The sequence below is a fragment of the Rhodnius prolixus genome, unplaced genomic scaffold, assembly GCF_049639745.1.
Source record: "Rhodnius prolixus isolate KJV_2025 unplaced genomic scaffold, Rpr scaffold_7, whole genome shotgun sequence".
NCBI lineage: Eukaryota > Metazoa > Arthropoda > Insecta > Hemiptera > Reduviidae > Rhodnius > Rhodnius prolixus.
The window spans coordinates 19,422,774-19,438,010 of NW_027411582.1; the positions used below are offsets into that span (position 1 = coordinate 19,422,774).

A 15,237-nucleotide genomic window follows, 5' to 3' on the forward strand; every position below is an offset into this window, starting at 1 on the left:
ACGAGCATACAGCAGTGATATTGTATTGTGTTGTTTAATTCATTAAACTCTTGTGGATGGAGCTGTAGTCAATTTTTAAAGTAGATTGTCTTAAAATAAGGTAGTCTAAGGTTACTTATTGCACATTAAAAAAAAAAAATCTAAACTGAAATGTTAGAAAATATTGTGCTATTTTTATAATCGAAGGCTAATTTGCTTAGTTTCAAAATCTAACATTTTGTCAAATATTTCAGTTTAGATTCTCTTTTTTTTTCTTCACCCTGTATATAGCGACTGACTTAATTACTATTATCTCTTCAGCAATATCAAACCGTGGATCAATACTTGTTTTCAGTTGCTTCCAATTAGGCAGCTCGCGCTTTCTAGCGGCAGCTCTATGTACTCAATTTTTCAATTTTTTTCTCTGCATTCATTGAACATTAATTTTATTTTATACTGTAACGCTTTGGTCCATAGTTATTTCTCACCAATAATTAAAAGATGGTGCATAGGAATGGCACACAGAAAGTTATATAGCTTTTTAACAATAAGTTTCAAAAGACAAATTAATTTCTACAATAGAAAATCCTCCTGAAAATACTGGTTACGCCATTTTCTTCACACTAAGCATTTTAGGAATTCAATTAATATTTTAAAAATGGTAGAAGTATTTTAAATATGGTAATTCTACAAAAATGGCACATTTGAGATAAGTCAATCACCCCACTTCTTAGTGCCTTTAATTCCAGAAAAAGGTTTTTATTAAACTGGCACACATTTAATTCCAAAATTCCTTATTTTTTTTAAATTTTTTGCCCATTGTCCCACAATGGTTACATAAAATATGTTATATAATAATAGCAAGAATTTAAGAATGCAGTAGCAACAAAAAACAAAACAAAAAAGTGCATAATGCCAAACTACATGTGAAAATACAGCAATGCTTCAATTGAAGTTAGTGTAAGGAAAGTAACAATTTTAGTAAGCACATGAGAACATTAACTCTAATGAAAGATGGAATAATATTCATATCACTATAATATAGTATACTGTGGCAAATTCCAAAAATAAATGAACTAAATATTGGAAAACAGAAAGGCTAAACTCAAATGCTAAGAATTTTAATTAATGCATTATATTCCTACTCACTGGATAATTATCTACTTCAAATCTATTTGAAATATAATTCTATAATATAAAAAATAAATAAAAAACCGAAGGAAAACGGTTTATCAAGACAGTGCTTATCTAGTTGTGTTCCAGACAGAATGTGGATTATCAAAGCTGTGGTACTCTATTTGTGATCCTTAATAAATACTCCTCTTTAGGCTCCAATAAAATACCATATTTATATTCTAATTCTTCGAATTTCACACCGGTTTCAAACTTGTACCTTCTAATTGCTGTAGACACGGCTATTTTTAAGGATGTCATTGCGTAGACACTTCCTGAAAAGAAAATTGTACTATTTATAATTAATATAAAATAAATTCAGAACCGATAAAATACTAAAACATAACCAATCTAAGTCATTGTAAATTTTTATACCTGGACAAGATTTTGGACCTAAACTAAATGGAAGATAACTTCCTTTTGGTCTTCTAGCACACTCTTCTGGTAGGAAATGATCTGGATGGAATTCATTTGGATGTGACCAAATTTTTGGATTTCTGTGTAGGCTGTAAAACATGATGAACAATGTAGATCCCTTAGGCAGTTTATAATCACCTGCAATTATATGTACATTCCTTAATATGAAGTGTAATTCAATATTAGTAATTTAAATAAGAGATTAAATAACTGCATTCGCAATGTTAAGAACTAATTCAGCTTTCAAACATTAAAGAATTTTCCACCATAGATTTGCCTACCAGTCATTTATATTTCAAAAATTTGTGCATCTGATTACAGAATTGTTTTCTCACCTAAGTCTATATCACTTGTTGGTTTCCTAAAAATACCAATTGGGCAATAAAGTCTCAATACTTCCTTCAATACCCTGGTCAAAAACTCCATTTTGGAGAGTTGTTCCCAAGAAAGTTCTATTTCAGGATTATTTCCAAAAATATCCATTTGTTCTCGATAAACATGTTCTTGATGTTCAGGAAATATGGCCAATAAAAGTAATGTATAATGCAATATAACAGAAGAAGTATCGAATCCCTGTAAATATTTTTAATTTCTGAAGAAATACAATAAAAAAAACTATTTTGTTAGTTTAATAATATATAAACAATACCAAAGATTTACTTACACCAAAAAAAAAGTCCGCGACCAGCTTTCCTGTATCTTCAGAAGAGAGTTTGTCCTTTGTAGCTTTTTCTAACAATACGTCTGAGAAGTATTTTGGTAATGAGTGCTCATCCTCTAAATCAAATAAATAGATTTTGGAACAAAAGGAAATCGCTAAATCAGTCAAGAAAGTACGAACATTAGTTCAACTATATGGGTAAACTTTATTAGTTTTCAAATGATTGTAAGACAAAGTACTGCTAAGATTTTATTTATCACAATTGAATTCAAAAGATATCATTTTTATCAAATTACAGTACACAGAACATAAGAAATATTAGTGACATGTACAGTTACAAAAACTTCAATCTTCCATTTCAATACCAATAGAAGAATAAAAAATAATCGTATAATAAGTGAAGTGGAAGAACTAATTGATGAACAGGTACTTTTGTAATTTCAAGGCGAACAAGGTAGCATTGTTAACAAACGTATATTTCTATAATGTAATTTAACGTTCAAATCTTTAATCACATAAATGCGTATAATGTTCTAACTTTGAACGTACTGTCGGCCAACAGAGAAATGAGAATCTGAAAACAACCACGTACCTATTTTCATTCGATTATCTATTTAGGTTTATTATTTAATTTTTTTTTCCTTATTCTTCTTTGGAATGTAGATAACAAAGCAAATCACTTTTTCTTTTAAAAAAACACCAAAGTTTTCTGTGAGGTGGATAATCGAAAAATTCTATAGTTCCCTACCAGAAATGATTAAATTCTATAAATAATATTTATCAGGAAACTAATAGTGAGAAGAATGATTGTTAAACTGAGGCACATGATGAGTTACATCTAATACAAATTTTTTTAAGATGGAAATACCTAAAGTGTGATTCAGAATGCATCGGAGAGCATTCTGGGTAGCAAGCTTATACGATATGAACAGCTATTGCAGAGTCCTTCAACGAAGCACAAGACCGCAATAAATTTAACGTAGGAACGTCGACCTTCGGTAGCAAATTCGGTGCTTAAAAGAAGAATGAATAAAAACATTACGATAAAGTGAAACAACACTCTAGATGGTCATCCACCAGAAAACTTTAACCTTTAAAGTTTTAACCTTCAAAACATAACGATTATATGTAAATGCTGTTGAATATTAAAAGAAAATAGTTAAAAACAATAAAAGCAAGGAATTTTCATTTATTTAAATATTTATAGCTAAATTAAAATTGCCAAAATTAAATAAATGCAATACTTCTACTTCTAAGTAGCGACAAAAAACAGAAATAAATATTTTTTAAATAATCTCACCTTGCAATAGTGTCCTATTTCTTAATCTGTCTTGGAGGAGCTGTAAAAAACAATTTCTACAGGACTTTTGAAAGGTGTAGACCCCCCTAAATAGTACCTCCATTATATTTGAAAAGAGTATACATCATAAACAAATAGGTCTAGGGGTCAAGAGCGTGGCTTTGTAAGTGGGAGATCCCCAGTTAGAATCCCGCGTATGATTACTTTTTATTTGTTAGAAAAAATTATTTATAGTAAAGCATGAGCTTCTGCCTTCGTCCAAGACACCTAATTGGTAGTTGGACGTTAAGCCCCGCTTGAAAAAATAGTTAGGATTGCCGCTTCTCTGGCGATTACTATTCAGTAAAGGAAAATAAAATATTAAATGAGAATTTGTATTAACTGATAATTTCTAATTTGCTGAAGCCATTCCAAAAAACTTATTATATTCAATTATCAATATCATTTCAGCCATCACCTACTCTTTACAAATGGCTCCCTTGAAAAAGTTCAACTGTGGAAAGGAATCAACACTATCTTATGTAGTCACACCAAAGCAATTTTGGGATTACCAGCCAATTACTGCAATAAAGGACAATCCTGAAAAATAAATCGCCAAATGTGCACACGATGTCTTGGTATTAAACAGTCGATTTAAGAAATCAGGCTATGTGCTAGGAAGATAAGCCGGTAAAGCCTTTAAGGACTAATTATGCTCCTCTGCATGGCGTACCAAAGGGATCTGGACAAATTGCAGGAAATATAGGGAAATTCTGATGCGAAATACGCAAGTGCCCTGTGAATATCTCAAATTACAGGAAGGCACCAGTGCTGGAAAAAATGAATATCCTAATATCCTTTGCTTTGAAGTGGTTCATGCCATTGACACCAATGGCGCCGCGAGGTTTGCGGTCATCTAAATTTGATGCAATGCCACTTGGATTTAAATCGCAGATAAAAATTCGTATATTTCATTAAAACGTTTTTAATTTTGATGGAAGGAACAAATAAAAAAATAAGCAAGAATTAACCGCGGAATTGGAAACTATATCTTAAGCATATAAAATATAGGCTTTAGTTTTAGTCACTAATTGTACAGTAATTTAAATTTACTTAATTAATACTAAACTTACCTTGTTACAAAAGTGCCAATAATCTTTCATCAATTGGTTTAAACGTCTGCAATCCTTAGAAAATTTGGCACATGTCAAGCTTATATTGTAAGGAATTTGAATAATAAATTTCATAATCAATTCCAAACCGCTGGTGAAGTAAAAACAATCTTAGAAAGTTTTTTAAAGAACAATGGTTCATACAAATTCGGAATAAACAATAATATAGCCAGAATAAATACAATAGGATTCTCTCACCTATCTAAAGCTTCTTTTAATTTAATTCCATCATTTTCATTTAAATTTATATCGCATCCAAAATTTGTAACTGAAAAGTAACTGATATACTTTAGGCATATCACATCTTTTCAAATAATTAACAACACATACATACGAGGGGGTACCCAAAAATAACCGGAATTGCGTTGCCGCGCATGGAGCTTATGTAGTACGCATTTCTGCCGCTAGACGTGTATAGCGCAATTCCTTGCCAGTACAGTCCTGCCTGTGTTGTCTGCCTGGCTTGTTCTGTTCATCTGTAGTGATTGTTTTTACCAGCGCTGTTTTGTTCTTTTTTTGTTTTTTATGATGGCAAGTTTAAGTGAACAACGTGCAGCTCTGAAATTTTGTTTTCTACTCGGCAAAAATGCTGCTGAAAGTGTTTTAATGTTGAAAACAGCTTACAAAGATGACGCTATGGGAAAAACTCAAGTATACGAGTGGTTTACTCGGTTTAAAAATGGCGACATGTCGATTGATGACAAACCTCGTTCTGGACGTCCATCAACTGCCCGAATCGACGAAAATGTTAAAAAAATTCGAGAGCTGGTGTTCACAGACCGTCGACAGACAATTGATCAACTGTCAGAGAGTAGTGGGTTATCTTGGAGCTCGGTTCAGCGAATTTTAACGGAAGATTTGGGGATGAAAAGGGTTGCTGCCAAGTTTGTTCCTCGAGTTCTGACTGACAATCAAAAAGAACATCGAGTTGAAACATGTCGTGCTTTGAAACAACAGCTTGAAACTGATCCAGACTTTCTGTCAAAGGTCATTACTGGTGATGAGTCATGGTGCTATGGTTATGACCCAGAAACAAAGGAACAGTCGAGCCAATGGAAGACGTCATCTTCACCCCGACCAAAAAAATGTCGTCAAGTCAAGTCAAACATCAAAACAATGCTGATTTGCTTTTTTGATGCCAAAGGCGTAGTCCATTCAGAGTTTGTCCCCCCAGGTCAGACCGTCAATCAAACCTTGTATTTGGAAGTTTTGAAAAGATTGCGCAATAGTGTTCGCCAAAAAAGACCCGATTTGTGGCAAACAGGAGACTGGTTCTTCCACCACGACAATGCACCTGCACACACAGCCATCTCTGTTACACAGTTTTTGGCTAAAAATGGCATGGTTCCGCTGCCCCACGCACCTTACTCGCCTGACCTGGCTCCGTGCGACTTTTTCTTATTTCCACGCATGAAAAAGGGCATGAAAGGTCACCGATTTGACAACATTGAAGAGGTCAAGAAAAAAACGAAGAAGGAGCTGTCAGCCATTTCTAAAGATGACTACAAAAAATGTTTCGAACAGTGCAAGCACCGGTGGGACAAATGTATTAGTTGTAATGGAGAGTATTTTGAAGGGGATAAGGTTGTTCTGTAAAAAATTTGTAAATAGCTTTTAAAAAATAATTCCGGTTTTTTTTGGGTACCCCCTCGTATACCACCATTAACCCAAAAGAAAGATGTTAGATTTATTTGCAGAAGGAATACTAAATCAAAAATGAAAAATCTTGCCAAGTTTATACTTATTTAGCATGAAAATTAAATGTACAAAGAAGCTAATATTTGTGACAGATTAAAACTAACGTGTTGCCGTAATCTGTTACATGTAATCTGAATTTTTAATTGAAACTTAATAGTCTGTGAACTCTGTAGAGTTTTGATGACTGTTAATACTATTGAACCACACAAATTAATTGTTTTTGAGTTACACCAGTTCATATTGATTTCAAAGTTACCCAAACTACCATTAAGTAAATTTGCCTAACTATTTTATCTAAAGAACCTTGGCATTTAGGCTATATTGTTTTGTTTTTGTTTGTTTGTTTGTTTTTTATTAAATAAAACTGTTTAGAAAACCAAACACTAATTTACCAAAATTAATAAGAATTTTTAAACTTACCACACAAAACTTCAATAGCGAAATTCACAAGATAACCTCTTAAAACAAACTCAATTCCTGTCTCTGCATGCTTATTTATCATATGGCACATTTTCAATGCTTTCTCTTGAAACACACTAATATTTGATTCTACCATTTTTTTAGTGATCAATTTATCCAAAGGTTTGCGTAATTTGTGCCATTCTCTGCCTGCAATAGTAAATAGTTAAGTAAGGTGAAGGTTTATAACCTCATTTTATGTAAAGTCGCAATCAACCAAGTAACATCTAATAAGGCTATTGGCGCCCGGAGCTTTTTTCAGCGTAATACCTACATAGATCTTTTTAGGCGCCACTGTAGCCGAGCAGTGAAAAGGCAACTACACCTGCAAAGCTAATATCTGCCGTTTATTTTGAAAGTGGGGCCAAGTCCATTTTTTGTTATTTCGAGCTATTTAAGGTTTTGCGGTTCAATAAATTTAAAAATATTGGTAAATATTATTAGACATATTTTTTTTTGTATTTTGTGATGTTAGATAATGTAAGTTTATAATCCAGTAGTGTTTATAGTGCTGACTAAGAAAAAATAAAGATTTATTATAACTAAATGGACTTGCCTCACTTTCAAAATTAATGAATTATTGCAATCGTTGATTTAAATGGATAATATTTCGGTCGTATCAGTCTTTTTTTAACAATAAAAACAAAATACTAATCAATAGTTCAACTATTCTTCTTCTTTTTTTGAATCATTTTGGTCCGAATTGCCTTCGTATTCAGATTCTGATTCCAAGATTCTTCTTTTATTACCGATTGTCATGGGTCTTATTTCTACAAACATAATAAAATTACTTGCAAATGAGGATTTTATTGAAATGGCGTTATTACCCAGAAAAGTAACTTTATTTTATTTTTGTTACCTACCAAATTCACTTTCAGATGTATCAGAGTTATAATTAACGTTGTATTTCAGCCATTTTTTTTTTTTTTTGCCGGCGCATCGATGTCTATGGCCATTAGCGCCCACCACACATTTTCTCTTTTCTCATAAAAAGGCCACTAGAGCTGGAATGGTACCTATTAGCTTATCGGGCTGCCACATACATATCTTGCATAGCAAGGCAAGGTGGAGCCTAGGCTATCGGATATCGGACCGCACTCCCTTCTTACATCATCGAACTGGTCGACGAGGGGGAATGCGGTTTCGCCGATGGTACCATCCCTTAATTCATTACTCACATTTTGCAAAACTCACATTTTGTCAAGGATCAATCAATTAAAGTATTATATTTGGGTTTAGCTTCATTTAAACATATGTACAATCATGATGACTTATCCGCTTCAAGTATATAGTCTATCGTAAGGAGGCTATTTCCGTAGAATCTAACTCGAGAGTGAAGTACTTTTAACAAATATTCCTGCACACTCTAAAAGTGACCTAATCCTAAATGAATTTAAACCTAAGGGGGGGTTGAAATACTTTTATAAATTTCTTTCAACCCCGGATTAAAAGCCTAAATCTAACATCCGTACCATCATTCTCACAATAAATACACGTACACTGATAAAATAATTCATACCAATAAATACATTCACGCCAATAAATACATTCACGCCAATAAATACACGCTAATAAATACTTTCTTGCCAATAAATACACTCACGCTATTAAACACAACATACTACTCAGTCATACAAGGGGAAAGTACTCGATATTCCTTTCCCCTTTAAAAGAACTAAACTAAGCTAACCTAATCTATACCTAAATTTTATTATAATAATTTACATTTTTCAAGAAATCAAATAGCCTCCTTACAAAAGGAGAACCCTCTCGAAGAATTGCGCGTTTGTCATGTGGCAGGCCTGCTGATTCTCTCTGTGTTCGCAGTGCCTGACACCCTTCCAACACGTGCGACACTGTCAGCCTTTCTCGGCATCGCGGGCACCTCGGCCTTCATTTTTTCTTTTTATAAAATAAGCCACAATCCGTTATTGATTTTCAAATAATGAAACATTTTTCGTACACCGAGCACAAAACAACACCACTTACTTGATAGCCGATAATATAAGTCGAATGTTATACAATTTACAGTTTTCAGAGCCAATAGTAATAAAATTTCCCGATGTTGGTGTTATCGAAACACAAAATTAAGATGAACTTATTATTATTAAATAATAATAAATTTTATGAAATATTGTACAATCACCGATTACCAATATCAAAGATAGATAGATAAAAACACCCTACATTATTCAGACATGATGTTAAACTATTACATTTGCTTCACCATACAGCAACAGGAGTTAAATTTTGCTGTACGGTTAAATAATTTCAACCTAAGATGGACTTGCACCATTTTCAAATTAAACATATTTACAATATTGTTAAGAGCTAATACTTCCATCTTCCAAATATGAGGAAGATAAAAAGATAATACTAAGTTTTAGCTATAATTACCATTATCTTCATTTTTTTCAAAAATGGACTTGCCCCACTTTCAAAATTGCTATAGGGTTCGATTCCTAGGTCTAGTACTTGGATTTTATTTAATGTTTAACATGAGAACTTGGTAGTAAAGTATATGTGCTTGCTAGCTCCGTCCACGATACCTACTTGGAAGTTGAACGTAAAGCCTGCTTGCAAAAAATAGGCATTATTTTACATTACTACGTAGATCTTCCCTTTGCGACGATGTCCAATACTAACGACCACACACTTTTCCCAAATGAACTGTACCCAGTAGTTGGTGGGGAACCGATCAACATGTTTTATCTAGCAGATTAAACAAAATTAAACAAATAAGTAAAAAAAAATACAAAATATTAAAAATAATTAAATTTTGCCACAATTACGCCGAAAACATTGTCTATAATAATGAACGCAGTACATGGCCTGCCGATTAGTACTTCCTGATATACTTCTAAATCGAATTGTAAAAAAGGCGATTATTAGACCATAAAAAGAAGCTAATTTGTTTCTTTAAGTCTGGGAATAGAGCACAGTTTATTTTGTTTCATCATTTTATTGTAATACTAAACAGAAACAGTCACTTACCGTTTCTGACGAACATCCCACTTGAGAACAATCCTACGCGTTGGTAAATATCATCTCTCTGCAAGGCGTCTGGATTGGAGAGTATTTTCTGCACAAAAATCAGAAGTTTTAATTTTACCAAATCATTTAATCCTCATTATTATTAGAGAAGTAGGGCCTTAAAAAAAAAAAAAAATGCATGTCTCCAGGAGACCAACGTGAAATACTCCATTCTGAAAACCTGTAAAGGTGCGACCATAAAGTTCTGAAGTATGCTCTGCCTAGAAAATGAATAGCAGAGCGTATCCAATAATTAATTTTTATATAGAACACAACTAAAAGAGTAGAAATAAGCAAACTACATACCTCTATATGTTTTGCATTCCCGAGAGAGATGACAAGTTTAGGACCTAACCATACTCTATTAATTCCATCTTCGGTTGAATAATCATTAAGCAATGAGGTGATGACTTTAAATGCTTCTGCATAAAAGAAAAACAAAAATGCAGTTATATCTTCTTTTCTACAAAAAAATACAACAATCTAAATTTTCATAACGTTTGCATGCAGCGTTCAGATGTAGATTTAGCAGGGTACCTCATTTTGAGAGAAGCGTAACTCCATTTTTAAAATACTCTATACTGCAGACGCTCGGAAGCAAAGAAGTGTTTCCGAGAAAATGCTGTTCAATCTTGATCTAACAAGGTCACGTATAACCTAATTTTTTATATTTCCTTAAGGTGTGTAAGCCTTGTCGAAAAAGTAAGTATCGAATTAAATCGATTAACTAAAAATTACGAATGCTGCAGCGAACTTAAGTAAATTCTTCTTAGAGCGAGCTGTCAGATTTCCTGAAGCATTGTAATTGGAGAGTAGTCATTATTTAAAAATAAAATAAAAGAATTGTAAAAATGAACTAGTTAAAAAAGTCTATTTTAAAAAGCCTAACATCTCTCAATGGGTATTACAGTGCAGTTAAACATTTTCAAATCTACATTTTTGGCCCTAAAATGACTTCAGTAATACATCCTTAATCTGTAAGAAATCCAATGGCGTTTCAAGTGCTTTCTTTGTCATCGAGTAGTATAATCACACTTAATTGGTTCTGAAAATATAAACATATATAGGCAGTGGTGTCTTCGAGCCGTAACGCTCCGGAACGTCGTTCCGGTACTTCCTTTTTGAACAGGAACGCGTTCCGGAACTAAAGATGATTTCTGTTCAAACGAAAATTGGTTGATGTATTGCAAAAAAAGAAAAAAGAAAAAAAAGAATAATTTTTGAAGATTTACAAATTTTAATTCGATATATAAATACTATTCCTTGCACTTCGGCAGAGTTTAAGAATTCCTTGCAGTTTCGGATTTAGTAATAAGAATATTATTTTAATGAACGAAGTAATAGAATATTAATTGAAAATCTAGCAAATCTCCTATTTATAAAAATGAATGTGGTCCACCGCAACAATTATTAAATCCAGATGATTATGTAAAAATTTTTGTTGAGGTCTCATCGTTCAGCAGATAACAACAAAGTAAAGCAAGTTCAACCAAAAGATCCTAAACATAATCCTATTTGGAATATTTTATAAAAATTATTATTTTTAATGTACTATTATAAATATTTATGCAATTGTTTATGACAGCGGTTCCCAATCTTTTTTCATTAGTGTACCCCTTTACCTGATTGTTTCCTCAGTGTGTACCCCTAACATATATATATATATATATATATAAAAATAAATAATCGTATTCTTGATTTCACTTATTGTAACTTTAAATTAACATCAAAACAATCTGAGAAGAACATATACATATGATATGTTCCTATAAAAAAAATCATCTATGAATAGGTAAACATTTCAAACCAATAACTATTGCAGGGGTCGTAAATTGAAACAGCAAAGCGTTAATAAAGGAGAAGTAAATTATGTGCGGGCCATGTGTAATATTAGTCAAAACTAAAGCAACATTTTTCGAATTTTTACATTTTCAAGAAATCATTTAATAATTTTTGATATGCAAATATATTTACTTTTAAAAAAAATACTGCAGTATCGAATGAGTACTTAATTCTTGTCAATTTATATTAACATATAACTTCAGTTTTATTATAATAATTTTGTAATTAAGTTGTAGGAATCATTTATTATATAATTTTTCTCTCATTAATAATATATCTGTATAATTTTTATATCTTCCGCCATAATAACTTTTTTTTGCGTACCCCTAAACAATCTTTCGCGTACCCCAGGTTGGGAACCGCTGCCATTATGAGTACTATACTATTTTATATCTATTTTTCTAAAATGTTCTTATTATTGAAATAAAGTTTCATACATAAAATGGGGTTCGAAATTATTTTCGCTTCCTTTCCTTTTTGGAGCATAAAAAATACTTTAAAAAATTTATTTTATATGTGCATATATATATAAAAACACGGTAAAAAAATAATTAACAAGACACCCCCGCATATAAGTATTCTAAATATTCTCTATTTATTTTACTGTCAGAATAAACTATGATTAGATAACATACCTTCTGTACTTTTAATCCCAGAAAATATCAAAGCGTTTCCAATGATTGGCAATGGTTTAGGCCCAGGAATGTTGGCTACCATATTTGCTGCACGAATAGTCCATAAAATGTACTTTATGATATACCATAAACAGTAACTCGCGGCGAGTATTAGAACAGTAAATCCAAACATCTTTTCTAAAATGAGCCGTAAACTATCAAATGATCCATAATATATGAGTCTGAGATGTGCATGGTTATAACCTTGGGGTTATGGTGCGTGCACTACTAGAAATGTGATCCTTAAACAAAAAAAAAACAAATATTTTTTTGCCTTTTTGCTTTCTGCTTGGTGTCTGGTGCGCATCACAATGTGGAAGGGATACGAAATCAAGTTTGGAACTGATTTTTTGACCGAATACTCACCACTTGCCAAATTATCAGTTCAAATGATCTTTGTTCTTTTATGGGAGAAGTACTGTAAACGCAGTTAAATTTTTATTACCTTTCTTAAGAGGAAGTTCTCGTACAACTTTTAAAAGGAAGTACCTGCAATCTAGTTTAATTTCTCTAACAAAATTGCCTACATTTTAATATTACTTAAATTTATCTACAGATACCTTCCACTTTGGTCCGAAAATTTTCGCAAGATAATTGTTTTTATGTAGTTATTTAGAGCAAACAACCCTAAGCATTCTTTTAAAATACCTCTACAGTGGTAGTTGTCAGTTCCGCTGCTACAAAATACCAAATTGCAATGAAAGTATTGCTTACTTAAAGTATCAAGTTTATCTGTAAATCAGATTTGCAACTTTACAGAATACACTTTTGAATGATTGGAATTTTCTAGAAAACGGTTTTCATTATCAATTACTTTTATATTTAGAATTATGACTAAAGAAATATTTAACTATTATTGTCATTTTGAAAGTATAAACAAACAAAAAAATTAACTGGATTTATGATATTAGGAAACGAAATCTGGAATAGTTTTTGTCCAGTGGCTATTCTGTTAGTTCCCAGGTTTTGTTCTTCTTTACCTTAAAATATGCTGTTGACATGCTTACCTTTTGACCTCACTTAAACGTTCCCGTATTCTCTCTTTCTTACAACAGCACTCAAATATTTTCTAGAAGGATGGTTTTTAAAAAAATGATATACATAAAAATGACTAAATAATCTGCTGTTTAATTGAAACAGTCTGAACTTTTTTTTTTACACAGACCCAATAAGATACTTAAAATGGCTCCAATTTAACATCGATTTCTATTAAACTGCCACACGCCTGAACGAAAATAAATTAAAAATGTATGAACTTACTAGCAGAAGAAGAAGCAAGAGAAAATATACACTTTTAGCAGAAGTATATAAAACCAAACTTAAAATAAAAGTAAAAATTCAACTGTAAATCAGTAACTCCTGATACTCTGCCAAGTTATAAAATTTGTAGGACTGAAAATCAATAAAAAAAATATTGGACTTTTTAACAGCAATCAAGTCCACAAATTAGTTTCAGTGTTACAAATTGATGCTAATTAAATGCTGTTGAGAAGAAACCGAAGTACTAGCATGTAATATGCATTAGTTTAAATATAATAAACATTTTGATCAGTCGGTACCCTTCCAAAAAATATATATTCATGTCTTTTGCAAAGTCAATTTATGGAAACAAGTAGAATACCGGTATCAGAGCTGACTGCACCTATGTTTATTGCCACATAGGATGAATATTACTCACATAATATACCATAATTAAGGGTACAATAAAAAGAAAAATAATACATACATACATAAAAAAATGTATAAATCAGTTTCTTTTCCTATCTGCGCGCAAAAACTCATTATCAGAAGTGGAATAAAAATAGATAAACAAATAAAAATATAATACGTCTTAAGGTGAAAAGATAAATAGCAAAAGTACTCTGCATTGATAGAAAACAAATTAAAAGCTGTCTGCCCTTTTGGCAACCCTGCGAACAATGAGGTTTGAACTTATAAATAAATATGTTTTTGTTATTTTTATTACATAGTATTTATTTATTAAGAATAAGAATAGAAATAAAAATACACATCTTTGTACACGAAATAATAAAAGCAAAAGCGACCATCAGCGGAGTGGATAATACAAATAATTTTTTCAATCAGTGATGTACTCGTAACTAATATTAGAACCAATAATACTTATTGCTTTGCAATATTGTGCTAACAGAGGCCAATCGGAACCATTTTTCTAATACCAAATTTTCTAATATTTCAATATTACTTATAGAAATATTCCTAAAATATTTTAATCTGACCTCGCACAGTCTAGAAAAAATAACCAAGATATGATACATTCGATCACGTATTAGCTCATTAAATAATAAACAAACTTCTTTAGTATTATCATGATGGCATGGCGGAGAACTACTTAGGTACAAAACACCAGCCTGAGCCTTAATTATCCACCTGACTTGCTCCAAGGATAAACTATAATTGAAGTAATGTTTGCTACCTAAGGTAAAAATTAAGCTCTTTATAAATATTATAGGAATCAAGTTCGGAAACTTTTCGCATAAATTTTTTTTGCCGAGTAGCTGGACACATTTCACTAATTTATTAAAAATACAGGTCCATGAAGATATATTATCGAAATTCACATGATAAAGAAATACGCAGTCGACAATTATTTGAAGTAAGACATGGCATTACTTAATTTTGAACTGAAATTTAGTATTAAAATATTATCTCTGTAACCTTAGGCCAACAGAGAAGTCAAATAAATGGAAATCCAATGAAAAAAGAGTGCGAATAATATTTTAGAAAGAATAGAGTCAGAGAAGGGAATTCACACGCGTTTCACAAACATTAGAGTGTTGGTCGACTACACCGACAATTTTACACAGAAAACAATAAAATAATGTGTATGGC

At 31.8% G+C, this 15,237-nt stretch overlaps 1 protein-coding gene across 3 annotated transcripts; it reads right to left on the reverse strand.

Moving 5' to 3' along the window:
- Positions 1-756: 756 nt before the first annotated feature.
- Positions 757-12,624, reverse strand: LOC141447125 (cytochrome P450 4c3-like). 3 transcript variants are annotated; one of them, XM_074114340.1, is made up of 11 exons: positions 12,349-12,624; positions 10,178-10,293; positions 9,833-9,920; positions 6,800-6,988; positions 4,880-4,949; positions 4,643-4,772; positions 3,531-3,570; positions 2,234-2,346; positions 1,905-2,142; positions 1,528-1,707; positions 757-1,427 (listed from the first exon to the last, which is right to left on the reverse strand). In XM_074114340.1, the coding sequence occupies exons 1-11, from the start codon at positions 12,518-12,520 to the stop codon at positions 1,258-1,260; spliced, it is 1,506 nt and encodes a 501-aa protein (XP_073970441.1). In that variant the 5' UTR covers positions 12,521-12,624; the 3' UTR covers positions 757-1,257. The 3 variants fall into 3 exon arrangements, with proteins under 3 accessions (XP_073970441.1, XP_073970443.1, XP_073970442.1); XM_074114342.1 differs by lacking the exon at positions 12,349-12,624 and adding an exon at positions 10,409-10,564 and having other exon boundaries at positions 10,178-10,334; XM_074114341.1 differs by lacking the exon at positions 12,349-12,624 and adding an exon at positions 10,409-10,556 and having other exon boundaries at positions 10,178-10,354.
- Between the last annotated feature and the right edge of the window lie 2,613 nt (positions 12,625-15,237).